Below are 15,049 nucleotides of genomic sequence, written 5' to 3'. Positions count from 1 at the left end.
TACGTCTTTACGAATATTTACGTTTTGATTTGAACGACAACAGCGCATCTGGTATGCAGCTAACACAGAACGGCAAACGCAGTTTCCATCCAGCGGATATTCTCCAAAATGGCACTAGGGTGACGCGGAGGATATGAATTTGAATAAAGTCGTTAATATATTTTTTTTCTATTGCGCACAAAAAGTATTCTCGTAGCTTCGTAAAATTACAGTTGAACCCCTGATGTCACATGGATTATTTTACCGAGCTCCTTGCTACGTTTCTGGACCTTGATCGTGTAAGGACCCTTACTGTCCATGGAGGGTCTGAGAGCTCTCAGATTTCATAAAGAATATCTTAATTTGTGTTCTGAAGATGAACGGAGGTCTTACGGGTTTTAAACAACATGAGGGTGAGTAATTAATGACAGAATTTTCATTTTTGGGTGAACTATCCCTTTAATTGAGAACCTTGAATGTTAACCAAAAATAAATAAATAAAAAGCTTTTTTTGAAACTGCAGACAAAAAGAATAAATGAGGATTAATGAAATGATTATCCTTTTATAATATTATTGATTTCATTTATGTTACTATAACTGTAACATGCATTTTCTTTTAGCCATTTTACCAGTTTCACAAGTTTACACAATTAATTATCATTATCTGTAGGCTACTCGTGTGTTTTACAACAGGTTATACACAAATGTATATGTACATGTATAATCCTTTATTGAATACAGGAAATCTAAAATTACCTAGTAGTATGTGTGCACACCCTTTTATTTTGATGGAGATGGAAAAAATTTACTAATAACATTCAAACTCTTACTGAAAAGTAAGAGTTTACGTAACGCTACTTAATCCTGAACAAAAACTCCCAAAACATTACAGATGCCACTGAATACCATGCAGGCCATCATCAACAAGGGGAGACAATGTGACAATGACATCTAAAAAGATAAAGGAAAAGTAAGCAGGTCATCTGTCAAAAATTGATGGAAACTACAATAATGAAAACTTGTCATTTGTCACAATAGAAAAAATCATAGATAGTGCCAAATACCAAACCTTTTTTGGCACAAGACCTGCAGGCCTCCATGAAAATTTTAAGACGAAGAGGGATTTCATCTTTCAGCACAATAATAGCCTCAAACACAAATCAAAATCGAAAAAGGAATGACTTCATAAGAAGAAGAACATTTTGGAAAGGCCCAGTCAGAGCCCACACCCAAATCCAATCAAATAAACTTTTGAGTTGACTTGAAGAGGGCTATACTCAAACGATCCCCTGACAATTTGAACAGTCTGAAGCTCTTTGAAAAAGAAAAGTAATAAAACTGACAAAACAAGAGGTGAAAAAAAAATGTTGGCTTCATTAGTATTAGTTGAGGGGTCATTTAAAGTCTTTTATTTTTCTTTTGTTTTTCCTTAGATTCTTTTGTATTGAGATTCTCTTCAGTCAACATCACTGCCGAGTTTTACATTGAATTCACAACTGTACAGAAATATTATTTCAAAATGATGGATTTGTAAATGTGAATGCCGCTGCTGCAGCTCCTGATCTTGTGATCATATGTGGATCCTGTGAGAATAAATGTCCATTCATTATCTACAAATGAAGACAAGAAAGAGGGCAATATTCTTGGATCATGGCTGTCTGAGAATCGTGATTTTTGGGTCATATCTGATATGACCCAGAGCTGCAGTGATGGAGAGTCACAAGATGAGAGTATACGCACAGACCAGTCAATGATGTTCTTTCATTATTGTTCTCTTTCTCCTCATGTCTTTACCTTCATGTACTTTTCTTGTTCATTCTTTGCATTCTTGGGTTGGTATTAGTGTTACAGTAACAGTCCATTTATTGTTATTCTTGGAGGTATCTTTTCAAAGTAATTAGAATTTAGGAGTTAGGAGTTAGACTTTTTGATTGCAGTTAAATGTCAAAACTTTGCAGAACAAATTTAAAATATACAAAGAAGTGATCATGTCTGGTTTGATATCAGATGGTGGGATGTCATATTCTCTTTACCAACAGTACTGTATAGTCATGTTATAAGTCAAGTTTTATACATATATATAGTTTTATAACTAATTGCTGAGAACTGCATATCGAGACATCGCTATTTCTCTGTTTTATTTGGTGACCATTATAATATAATATATAATATATAACTATATACAGTGCTGTGAAAAGGTTTTTGCCCCCATCCTGTTTTGTTTTCTTGTTAGTTTTTTTGTCACACTTAAAAGATTCAGATCAAACTAATTTTAATATTACAAAGATAATGCAAGTAAATACAAAATACAGTTTTTAAATGATGATTTCATTTATTGCGGGAAAAGAGCTGTCCAACCTACCTGGCCCTCCTTGAAAAATTAATTGCCCCCTCCTGTTAAATCATGAAAGAACTGTGATTAACCACATTATTTTAGAAAGCTGAGTTAAATTTATCTAGCCAAACCCAAGCCTGATTACTGCTAGACCTGTTGAATCAAGGAATTACTTAAATAGAACCTGTCTGATAAAGCGAAGCATGCTTAAAGCGCAACACATTATGCTGCAATCTACAGACATTCATGAACAGATGAGAAACACTGGTTGACATGTAGACCATGACCCAGAACAACATCTAAAGAACTGCAGGCCTCACTTGCCTCAATTAAGGTCAGTGTTCATGATTCATGAACAATAAGAAAGAGACTGGGCAAAAACAGCATCCATGGGAGAGTTCCAAAGGCAAAAGCCACTGCTGACCAAAAAGAACACAGTGGCTTGTCTCACATTTGTCAAAAAATACCTTGATTATCCCCAAGACTTTTGGGCAAATATTCTGTCGACTGATTCGACAAAGGTTTAACTTTTTGGAAGGTGTGTGTCCCATTACATCTGGCGTAAAACCAACACAGCATTTCATAAAAAGATCATACCAACAGTCAAACGTGGTGGTAGTGTGATGGTCTGGGGCTGCTTTGCAGCTTCAGGAACTGGACAACTTGCCATAACTGATGGAACCATGAATTTTCCACTCTATCAGAAAATCTTGATGGAGAATATCTGGCCATCAGCTTGTGACCTCAAGCTCAAACACACTTGGGTTATGGAGCAGGACAATGATCCGAAACTCACCAGCAAGTCCACCTCTGAATGGCTCAAGAAAATCAAAATTAAAGTTTTGGAGTGGCCAAAACTTAAATCCGATTGAGATGCTGTGGCATGACCTTAAACAGTCCATTCATGCTTGAAAACCCTTCAATGTGGTGAATTAAAACAATTCTGCAAAGAAGAGTGGGTCAAAATTCGTCCACAGCGTTGTGAAAGACTCGTTGCCAGTTATCGCAAACGCTTGATTGCAGTTGTTGCTGCAAAGGGTGGCACAACCAGATTTAGGAGGCAATTACTTTTTCAAGTAGTGTCAGGCAGGTTTGGACAGCTTTTTTCCCTTAATAAACGAAATCATTATTTCAAAACTGTATTTTGTATTTGTTCGGGTTATCTTTGTGTAATATTAAAATTTGTTTGATGATCTGAATCTTTTAAGTGTGACAAATATGCAAAAAAAAAAAAAAAAAAACAGGAGGGGATTTACAGGAAATTAAAACCTTTTCACGGCACTGTATAGTATATATAGATCGAATATATAGGTGTGTTTGATTAGGGTTGGAGATAAAGTCTTCAGGATGGTAGCCCTCCATAAAAAAAAAAAAAAAAAACTAAACCTAATCAAACACATCTGAACAAACTAATGAATGTCTTCAAGATTAATAGAAAGCTATAGGCAGGTATGTTTAATGGAGCTAAACACTGCAGGAAGTGGATCTCGAGGGCCAGAATTGCCCTCAGCCCTGACATAGATTGATGTGGATTATTGTGGATTAACCTTTTTTTTTACCTTTAAACCAGGTAACTGTTCCTGGAGAGCCCTGTTGAAAAAAAAAACTGCATATGCTATGTATGTTTTGAAGCATGACTGCTGGTTTAAGATGGTCATGTGCTGATCATAAACAACTAGCTCCTGCTCATAACCAGCTAAGAACCACCTCAAACCAGCAGTCATGCTTCAAAACATGAAATGAGCTGAAATGGTATGTTTACACATACGAGGAATTTGTTTTAGTCAAGTCAAGTCAAGTCAATATTATTTGTATAGTGCTTTTAACAATGCAAATTGTATCAAAGCAGCTTTACATCGGCTTGATATAAAGCTGGGTGGCTTTATATCAGCTTTACGGTATTTAGAGGGGGAAATAGTTTGTCGAAATAGTGTCATATAGTGACAGAAACTCCACAGTGCAACAGAATGACAGTGATAAAGCAAGACACAGATGATAAAAGAATAATATACAAATATACAAAATGCTGCCATATCACCCTGTAGCTGGGAAAACTAGGTTGCTGCCGGAAGAGGTGTTAGTGAGGCCAGCAGGGGGTGCACCTGTGGTCTGTGTGAGTCCTAACTCCTCAGTATAGTGACGGGGACACTATACTGTAAAAAGCACCGTCCTTCGGATGAGACATTAAACTGAGGTCCTGACTCTCTGTGGTCATTAAAAATACCAGGATGTCTTTCAAAAAGAGTAGAGGTGTGACCTCGGCATCCTGGCCAATTTGCCTATTAGCCTCTGACCACCATGGTCTCCTAACAATCCCCTTATCTGCTGATTAGCAGGTCTCCTCTCCACCAGTAAGTTGATGTGTGTTCTGTCTCTTGTCGCATCATCCAGGTGGATGAGGAGATCCCCCTCTCAATGTAAAGCACTTCGAGTGCCCAGAAAAGCGCTATATAAATATAATGAATTATTATTATTATTATTATTATTGACAATGTACAAAAAAGCAAAAACACAATATACAAAATAGACAATTTTGTATGAACAGGTATGTTATGTGCAAATTTGAAATGTAAGTAAGTATGTGTGTTAAATAAATAAGTGTATGATAGTGTAATGTGTTACACATTTTGTTGTCAAGTGTTCATGAGATGGATTGCCTGAGGGAAGAAACTGTTCCTGTGCTGGCCATTCTGGTCCTCAGAGCTCTGAAGCAACAACCAGACGGCAACAGTTCAAAGAGGGAGTGTGCTGGATGTGAGGGGTCCAGAGTGCTTTTGCCAGCCCTTTTGCTCACCCTGGGCAAGTACAATTCTTGGAGAGTGGGGAGGGTTGTACCAATGATTCGCTCAGCAGTCCAGACTACCCTCCTTAGTCTTCTGAGGTCAGATTTGGTAGCTGAGCTGAACCAGACAGTTACTGAAGTGCAGAGAACAGATTCAATGATGGCAGAGTAGAACTATTTCAGCAGCTCCTGTGGCAGGTTAAACTTCCTCAGATATGTTATGCAAATATGTTTTGCCTTTATGCAAAAGGTTGCAATTCCTTCATTTTATGTGGTAGGTTGCTACAGCACTGTCACAAAGTTGCCATTTGACCACTGTTCAGGGCCATTGTTTTTCCCCTCTCAAAATAACAGATCATTCACAGTTATTTAGACATTAAGAACATGTGCAAGTCTCAATTGTAGAGCTCACCTATTACCGTTCATGGTTTGATTTCAGTAAATCAGTTTGACTGACAACAATAACGTTTAGATAATTTTTTGTTTATATTGCTATTGGGAGTATAATTAGCGTATTATTATAAGTATTATTGTTAGTTGTTTTTTTTGTTTCTTTGTTTTTACAGAAACCAATAATATCTTGTGAACCACCACCAGCCCCTAATTCTCTATGTAATATGATCAAACTTAATTTGCCCCCACTACGCACGTGATTTATTAGTCTATTAAAATTCAAAATTCAAAGCATTCTAAATTGCAGACTGCAAAAATGCTTCTGTATGATTTTTATAATTATATAATTTAATATAGTTAACTTAATCTATATCACACAAAGAGTGCCTTTCCCCCCAGATATCAACATGATAAGAAATGTAATAATTTTATACAAGTTTAATAAAGTTAGCATTAAGTGACTTTTGCCAACGAAAATAGTTCCAAACAAAGATCTCAGCACTGATTTGCATCTCTGAGCAATGGACGGTGTTTACTCATTGAATGAATCAGCTTTTTGAACGAATCGTTTGAATAAATGATTCAGCAATTCACAGTAAAATGTTTTGTTTCTGAATGAATCAGCCGTTTGAATGAATCGGTTGAATCTCAATGACTCAATCATGAACAGTCACTTGCTGCCACCTACTGGCAGTTTTAATTTCACATTTGACTAATTTATTTTCATGTTTTAAATGATTTCAAATCAACGTTTTATGTTAAAAACAAAACATTAGGCCTATTTATGCATCTGTAACTGCAGGTTAAATGCATCCATGTCCCCTGTGAGCTACACTGAACTGTGTAAATACATTTAAATATTACTTCAGATGCAGATTCCAGAAATGTTTTATTGTGTTGGAATGAAAGACTACCAGATGAAGTGCTTCTTATTCTTACCCAAAGATACAAAATGGAAGAAAGAGTTCAAACTAAACACAATCTTGCTACTCAGTATGAACATTTTTATATATATTTATTTGCTCATTTTCCATTTTGCATTTACTAGTACTTTTACTTTCAATACTTAAGTACGTTTAATATATATAAAAAATACTTTTCATACTTAAGTACAATAAATATCACATACTTTAAGACTTTTACCCAAGTAATATTCTAAATGGTGACTTCAACTTCTACCAAAGTAATTTTCTGGTAAGATATCTGTACTTTTACTTGAGTACCGCTTTCAGGTACTTTATACACCACTGGTAACAGGTCACATTATTTTGGGTGTAAAATCTTTGCTAGTGTTGGAATAAAGCAATTATTTTATTATGGGTTTTCTTTACTCAACATGATACATTATTTTACATCTTTTCTTGTAAACAATCATATGGCTTTATTAAAATGATGTTGTTTTAAATTTAAAATTGGAAAACAAAAGATGAATTGTCACGAGGGAATACAGGTCCTTCTCAAAAAATTAGCATATTGTGATAAAGTTCATTATTTTCTGTAATGTACTGATAAACATTAGACTTTCATATATTTTAGATTCATTACAACACAACTGAAGTAGTTCAAGCCTTTTATTGTTTTAATATTGATGATTTTGGCATACAGCTAATGAAAACCCAAAATTCCTATCTCAAAAAATTAGCATATCATGAAAAGGTTCTCTAAACGAGCTATTAACCTAATCATCTGAATCAACTAATTAACTCTAAACACCTGCAAAAGATTCCTGAGGCTTTTAAAAACTCCCAGCCTGGTTCATTACTCAAAACCGCAATCATGGGTAAGACTTCTGTCCAGAAGGCCATCATTGACACCCTCAAGCAAGAGGGTAAGACACAGAAAGAAATTTCTGAACGAATAGGCTGTTCCCAGAGTGCTGTATCAAGGCACCTCAGTGGGAAGTCTGTGGGAAGGAAAAAGTGTGGCAGAAAACGCAGCACAACGAGAAGAGGTGACCGGACCCTGAGGAAAATTGTGGAGAAGGACCGATTCCAGACCTTGGGGGACCTGCGGAAGCAGTGGACTGAGTCTGGAGTAGAAACATCCAGAGCCACCGTGTACAGGCGTGTGCAGGAAATGGGCTACAGGTGCCGCATTCCCCAGGTCAAGCCACTTTTGAACCAGAAACAGCGGCAGAAGCGCCTGACCTGGGCTACAGAGAAGCAGCACTGGACTGTTGCTCAGTGGTCCAAAGTACTTTTTTCGGATGAAAGCAAATTTTGCATGTCATTCGGAAATCAAGGTGCCAGAGTCTGGAGGAAGACTGGGGAGAGGGAAATGCCAAAATGCCTGAAGTCCAGTGTCAAGTACCCACAGTCAGTGATGCTGGTGTTGGTCCACTGTGTTTTATCAAGGGCAGGGTCAATGCAGCTAGCTATCAGGAGATTTTGGAGCACTTCATGCTTCCATCTGCTGAAAAGCTTTATGGAGATGAAGATTTCATTTTTCAGCACGACCTGGCACCTGCTCACAGTGCCAAAACCACTGGTAAATGGTTTACTGACCATGGTATTACTGTGCTCAATTGGCCTGCCAACTCTCCTGACCTGAACCCCATAGAGAATCTGTGGGATATTGTGAAGAGAAAGTTGAGAGACGCAAGACCCAACACTCTGGATGAGCTTAAGGCCGCTATCGAAGCATCCTGGGCCTCCATAACACCTCAGCAGTGCCACAGGCTGATTGCCTCCATGCCACGCCGCATTGAAGCAGTCATTTCTGCAAAAGGATTCCCGACCAAGTATTGAGTGCATAACTGAACATAATTATTTGAAGGTTGACTTTTTTTTTGTGTATTAAAAACACTTTTCTTTTATTGGTCGGATGAAATATAAACTATACGACTTCCAGGGGGACGCATCCTCCCTAGAGGATTTCATGGACGCCGATGAGTATCACGCCACAACCGAGTCCGTCATCACCATGGCCTCAGAGCGTGAGTTACAGAACTTTTAGATTTTTTTACTTGTTTAAAAAATTATGTAGCTTAAGCTAATGATCTACACACTTTAAGTGTTCTCTGCACTCTTTAAATGCAGTTCCACATCTTTGCCTTGCCTTAAACCAAAGGGACACACAACACAGATGAAAGTACTGAGTTCTATTCAAATCATGACACATTTTTGTTGCTCTCTGAAGACGTCACCTTTACTTATATAGTGCTTCATACAAAACAGACTGTGTTAAAGCAGCTTTACAGTATAAATAGTACAATATAAAAAATAGTTTATAGATAATGCAAGAGGACAATAGTAAACATTAAAACAATAGCTTTTTAGTTAAAGTCAGTTCATCATTGATTCAGTGCTGTCATTGCCCTGGTCATTTCAGTTCAAATAGTATCTGTGTCCCCAACTAAGCAAGCTAAAGCTTGTGTTAATGCATCAATCTAAGATTGCTGTAGAGACAAAATGTAATTCCATCAAGTTAGCATTTTTAAACATTCGCTCACTTAAAAATAAATCATTTCTGATCAGCGATTTAATAACCACAAACAACCTGGATTTTATGTTTTTAAATGAAACATGGTTAGAAGACAGCTGCAGTGCAACAGTCCTTCATGAAACAGCCCCTCCTAACTTTAATTTTATAAGTGTCTGCAGGACTGTTAGGAGAGGTGGAGGTGTAGCTGCTCTGTTTAAAGATGTTTATCAGTGCAAGCAAATGTCATTTGGTCAGTATTCATCTTTTGAATACCTAGGTATTGTGCTGAAAGGTGCTCCACGCACCCTGTTTATCATTATTTACAGGCCTCCAAAATATTCTCCAGCCTTTGTTGATGATTTCACTGAACTGTTATCAATGATTTCCTCAGAGTTTGACTGTTTTGCTATTGCAGGGGATTTTAATATTCACATAGATAATGCAGAAATCAAAACTACAAAAGAAATTATAACTGTTTTAAACACTTTTGACCTGAGTCAGCATGTGCACGGACCCACACACAATCGTGGACACACCCTAGATTTACTCATCAGTAGAGGTCTAAACATCTCATCCATTGTAATCAAGGATGTAGCACTATCTGATCACTTCTGTATTTTCTTTGATATATTGATCTCGGTCACCACTGAATCTAGATCTGTCTCTATCAGAAAGAGATGCATTAACGAGAACACTAGTGCGCTATTTATGGAGGCAATATCATTAACACCAACCATTTCTGCAGACTCTGTTGATCTTCTCCTGGAGTCATTTAACTCAAAAATTAAGAATGTTATTGATGATATTGCCCCGATAAAGGTCAGCAAGAAGACGGGGAAACAGAAATCAATTTGGAGAAAATCAACAGCAGTTCAGAGCATGAAAAGACAATGCAGAAAAGCTGAGCGGATGTGGCGGAAGACGAAACTCGAAATTCACTATAGCATCTATAAAGACAGCCTTCATGCTTTCAATGTGGAACTAGCCACAGCTAGACAGACTTTCTTTTCAAACCTTATAAACAGTAACTTAAACAACACTCGCACTCTTTTTGCGACTGTTGAGAGACTGACAAACCCCCCAAGTCAGATTCCCAGTGAAATGCTCTCCGACAGCAAATGCAATGAGTTTGCTTCCTTCTTTTCTGAGAAGATCAATAATATCAGAAAGGCGATTGGCACATCCTCAAGTTATGCAGAGGTCACACAGATTCGACCGCAATTTCAAAAAGAAGTGACTATGTGTGTTTTTAAAGAAATTGATAACAAAATTTTGGAAGAAATAGTACAGCACCTTAAATCTTCAACCTGCTATCTTGACACACTTCCCACATCCTTTTTCAAAAATGTGCTTAACTGTTTAGAGGCTGATCTCTTAGAAGTGGTGAATGCCTCACTTCTTTCTGGGACTTTTCCAAACTCCCTCAAAACTGCAGTTGTTAAGCCCCTTCTGAAAAAGCGCAATCTTGATAACACCATGTTGAGCAACTATAGACCCATATCAAATCTTCCTTTCATAGGTAAGATTATTGAAAAGGTAGTTTTTAATCAGCTGAACAACTACTTAAAGTCAAATGGATACCTGGACAATTTTCAGTCTGGTTTCCGAGCACATCACAGCACAGAGACAGTACTCATTAAGATAATAAATGATATTCGCGTCAATTCTGATTCTGGCAAAATATCAGTGCTGGTACTACTAGATCTTAGTGCTGCGTTTGACACTGTCGATCATAACATACTTTTAGAGAGACTGGAAAACTGGGTCGGGCTTTCTGGGATGGCACTCAAATGGTTCAGGTCATACTTAGAAGGGAGAGGTTATTATGTGAGTATAGGAGAGCATAAGTCTAAGTGGACGGCCATGACATGTGGAGTCCCACAAGGCTCAATTCTTGCACCGCTCTTGTTTAACCTGTATATGCTCCCACTAAGTCAGATAATGAGGAAGAACCAAATTGCCTATCACAGCTATGCTGATGATACTCAGATTTACCTAGCCTTATCTCCAAATGACTACAGCCCCATTGACTCCCTCTGCCAATGCATTGATGAAATTAACAGTTGGATGTGCCAGAACTTTCTTCAGTTAAACAAGGAGAAAACTGAAGTCATTGCATTTGGAAACAAAGATGAAGTTCTCAAGGTGAATGCATACCTTGACTCTAGGGGTCAAACAACTAAAAATCAAGTCAGAAATCTTGGGGTGATTCTGGAGACAGACCTTAGTTTCAGTAGTCATGTCAAAGCAATAACTAAATCAGCATACTATCATCTCAAAAATATTGCAAGAATTAGATGTTTTGTCTCCAATCAAGACTTGGAGAAACTTGTTCATGCCTTTATCACCAGCAGGGTGGATTACTGTAATGGTCTCCTCACCGGCCTTCCCAAGAAGACCATTAGACAACTGCAGCTCATCCAGAACGCTGCTGCCAGGATTCTGACTAGAACCAGAAAATCTGAGCATATCACACCAGTCCTCAGGTCCTTACACTGGCTTCCAGTTACATTTAGGATTGATTTTAAAGTACTTTTACTCGTTTATAAGTCACTCAATGGCCTAGGACCTAAATATATTGCTGATATGCTCACTGAATATAAACCAAACAGACCACTCAGATCATTAGGATCGAGTCAGTTAGAAATACCAAGGGTTCACACAAAACAAGGGGAGTCTGCTTTTAGCTATTATGCGGCCCGCAGCTGGAACCAGCTTCCAGAAGAGATCAGATGTGCTAAAACATTAGCAACATTTAAATCAAGACTCAAAACTCACCTGTTTAACTGTGCATTTGAATGAGCACTGTGCTGTATGTCCGAACTGACTGCAATACATTTTATGTATAATCATTTTCTTTAAATTTATTTTAAATCATTTTCTATATCATTTTAAAATTCCTTGTTTTTATTATTCTTATTTCCATGTTTTTATTGATTTTAATGTCTATTTCACTTTCTTTTATGTAAAGCACTTTGAATTACCACTGTGTATGAAATGTGCTATATAAATAAACTTGCCTTGCCTTGCCTTGCCTTAAACCAAAGGGACACACAACACAGATGAAAGTACTGAGTTCTATTCAAATCATGACACATTTTTGTTGCTCTCTGAAGACGTCACCTTTACTTATATAGTGCTTCATACAAAACAGACTGTGTTAAAGCAGCTTTACAGTATAAATAGTACAATATAAAAAATAGTTTATAGATAATGCAAGAGGACAATAGTAAACATTAAAACAATAGCTTTTTAGTTAAAGTCAGTTCATCATTGATTCAGTGCTGTCATTGCCCTGGTCATTTGAGTTCAAATAGTATCTGTGTCCCCAACTAAGCAAGCTAAAGACGACAGTTGGGGGGCTGGTATGGTGTGGTTTCATTCCAGGCTGCAATACAACACACAATATTATGTATAAATGTATACAATGTTTAATAGGGAGCCAGTGCAGTGTTGACAGAACCAAGATAATATGGTCATATTTCCTGGTTCTATTAAGAACTCTAGCTGCTGCATTTGGACCAGCTGGAGTTTGTTTATTAAGGGAGTCATAAAAGTGGGGGAATGTTGCACATGTATTGTAAAACCAAGAGTGCCCAATAGATGTCAGTAGCGCATAGTGTTAAGCAGTTCAGTAGCACTGTTCAAAGCTGAGAAAATCTAGAGCGCAGTGTATGACACTTGTGTATGTTGAATGCTGCTGAGATGTGTCATTATTAAAGACACCATCAAGACATAAGACTGTTTTCTGAGCCTTTATTAGTATATATACTAATAAAGTATATATTAGTATAAATACTAATAGATATTAGTAATATCTTATAAAATATTACTAATTTTTCTGAAATCAGTGGTTGAACTTTTAAAGTTTTAGAAGTTTGCTTAATACCGCAGGTGCAAAATAACAAACATTAATGCAACTTAAAAAAAAACAGGAATAGTACAGATAATTTATCACACTATAATTTATTACACTTTTAAGAAGACACTCCTAGCTCAGGAAAATAGCTATTCTAGAGACTACATTAATGTAAAACAATAAAGAATTTTTTTGAAGTGTTAGCACTGTTGTTTGCTTATGGTGTGTGACAGAGCTTTTGGACCCAGTAGGCGTGACGTCAGACTTAACAAGCGGATAGTCGCGCTAATGCATGGCTGGCTGTTGGACTCTTGAATAATAATCACGTTGTCTGCGTTTGCCCAAAGTTATTTGTTGTCAAAACGTGGACGGTGAAAAGGGGTATCCGCTTGCAATGCTAGCTGCAAAGCCAACGCAAGTGACCGGGGAGAGGATTCTGCTTGGTCTTAAAGCCTTCGGCGAACGTGTTCCCAAATCAAACAACGATTTGTACAAAACGCGGAGTGGTTCTCACTGTTTCCAATTTAAAGTTTTATATTCGTACGCTCTCTCATATTTAGGTGAGCATAGGCAAAATCCTTTTTAAGTTAGGTGATCATATTAATAAACTTTTTTTTTTTTAAAATGGCAATTAGATTTTTATTTACATAGTAATTCAGAAAAAGTGATGCCTATATCAAAAGCAAGAATCTAACCTGCAAATAGCGTTCTTTGCACAAGGTAACACTGATTAAATTAGGGCTAAAATAGCCTATAAACTATATCTGCAATGAAAAGTTAACTTCACTTATAAAGTTTGTGTCTAGTAGGCCCAGCTAAACTTATATTGCGTGGTTCAGAGTGTCAGAATATAGACAATACATTCTCTCTCTCTCTCTCTCTCTCTCTCTCTCTCTCACTCTCTCTCTCTCTCTCTCGATTTAGTGACAAACCTGTGAGCCTTTTGTTGAAATGTTAGCCAATAGAGACGGATTACGCCACTAGGCAGCAGTGATATATAAAGGGGGCTTTATAGACGCATTTGTACAGTTGAAAAAGACATGCTAAAATATTTTCCGACAGTGAAGCAGGTAGCTGATAAAAGGACTTGAAAACACAAACTGAAATGCAAAAAGGAACGTTCTTTAAAAGAATCCGATTATACTCGTCGCTTTGTCCGTTTAAAATGGAATATATATCCTGCTAAAACGTCTTAATTTCTTTTTAGATAGGCTAGGTAATTCGTTGCTCGAATAAATATTCTCAAGATAAGAACCACAGTATCTTTCAAAGTCAAGAGGAAACCCGTTGATACTAACATCATGACAAGGTATAACTTTTTGTTGTGTTTAACGGTTCTTATTTCTTTGGGACTGTCCGGGAGCGATGAGCCGGACCTCTTTCAGGATCCACTGAGTGAGATGTCCTCGGATGCTGGAGTCTCTCTCTTTGATCTGGAGGATGTGGACTCTCCAGAGTGTTCAGCGTGCGTTTGGAGAGAACAGAGTAAAGTCTTACGGCTGGAAACAATCAAATCACAAATCCTTAGCAAACTGCGCTTAAAACAAGCGCCCAACATCAGCAGAGAGGTGGTTAATCAGCTTCTTCCAAAAGCACCTCCGCTGCAGCAGCTTCTGGACCATCACGACTTCCAGGGGGACGCATCCTCCCTAGAGGATTTCATGGACGCCGATGAGTATCACGCCACAACCGAGTCCGTCATCACCATGGCCTCAGAGCGTGAGTTACAGAACTTTTAGATTTTTTTACTTGTTTAAAAAATTATGTAGCTTAAGCTAATGATCTACACACTTTAAGTGTTCTCTGCACTCTTTAAATGCAGTTCCACATCTATGAAAAGTTTAGTGGCATATGGCTGTTTATTAGATTTTGTATGGGACAAATGCGAAAGGTTGATCATAAATGTCAACATTGTAATGCTTTATAGAGAGAGGGGGGCGGGGGGATAGATAGATAGATAGATAGATAGATAGATAGATAGATAGATAGATAGATAGATAGATAGATAGATAGATAGATAGATAGCCTATACTGATCTGCCTTCACTTGGTTGCGCTCGTGCCCGTTTACGTTTAGGCTAATAAATCAATAAGGACAATGTAAAAAGGCATGATAGGCAGATGCGCTCAGTGTCGCTTCCGAGTAGGCTACATTATAATTAAAATATATATCTGAAGAGTTTATTTGCAAAAACAGATAACTCCGTTTTTTTAAATTGTCAAAAATCATGTTTTTTATTATGTTATCCTGTTTTTATTGTGTTTTATTGCGTTAGTT

The 15,049-nt window shown here is 37.4% G+C and overlaps 1 protein-coding gene across 1 annotated transcript in view; it reads left to right on the top strand.

Moving 5' to 3' along the window:
* Positions 1 to 14,073: 14,073 nt before the first annotated feature.
* The window catches only part of LOC306855002 (growth/differentiation factor 11-like), a gene marked incomplete at both ends in the record, with an annotated part of 42,867 nt that continues 41,891 nt past the window's right edge, over positions 14,074 to 15,049 (top strand). Inside the window, one exon of the mRNA XM_079393373.1 lies at positions 14,074 to 14,491. Coding sequence (XP_079249499.1) covers positions 14,074 to 14,491 — 418 coding nt within the window. The remainder of the gene's footprint in view (positions 14,492 to 15,049) is intronic.

Source organism: Barbus barbus (genome assembly GCF_936440315.1).
Source record: "Barbus barbus genome assembly, chromosome: 35".
Lineage (NCBI taxonomy): Eukaryota > Metazoa > Chordata > Actinopteri > Cypriniformes > Cyprinidae > Barbus > Barbus barbus.
Note: the sequence above shows the minus strand (reverse complement) of the source record. Positions and strands in the feature narration are given on the sequence as shown.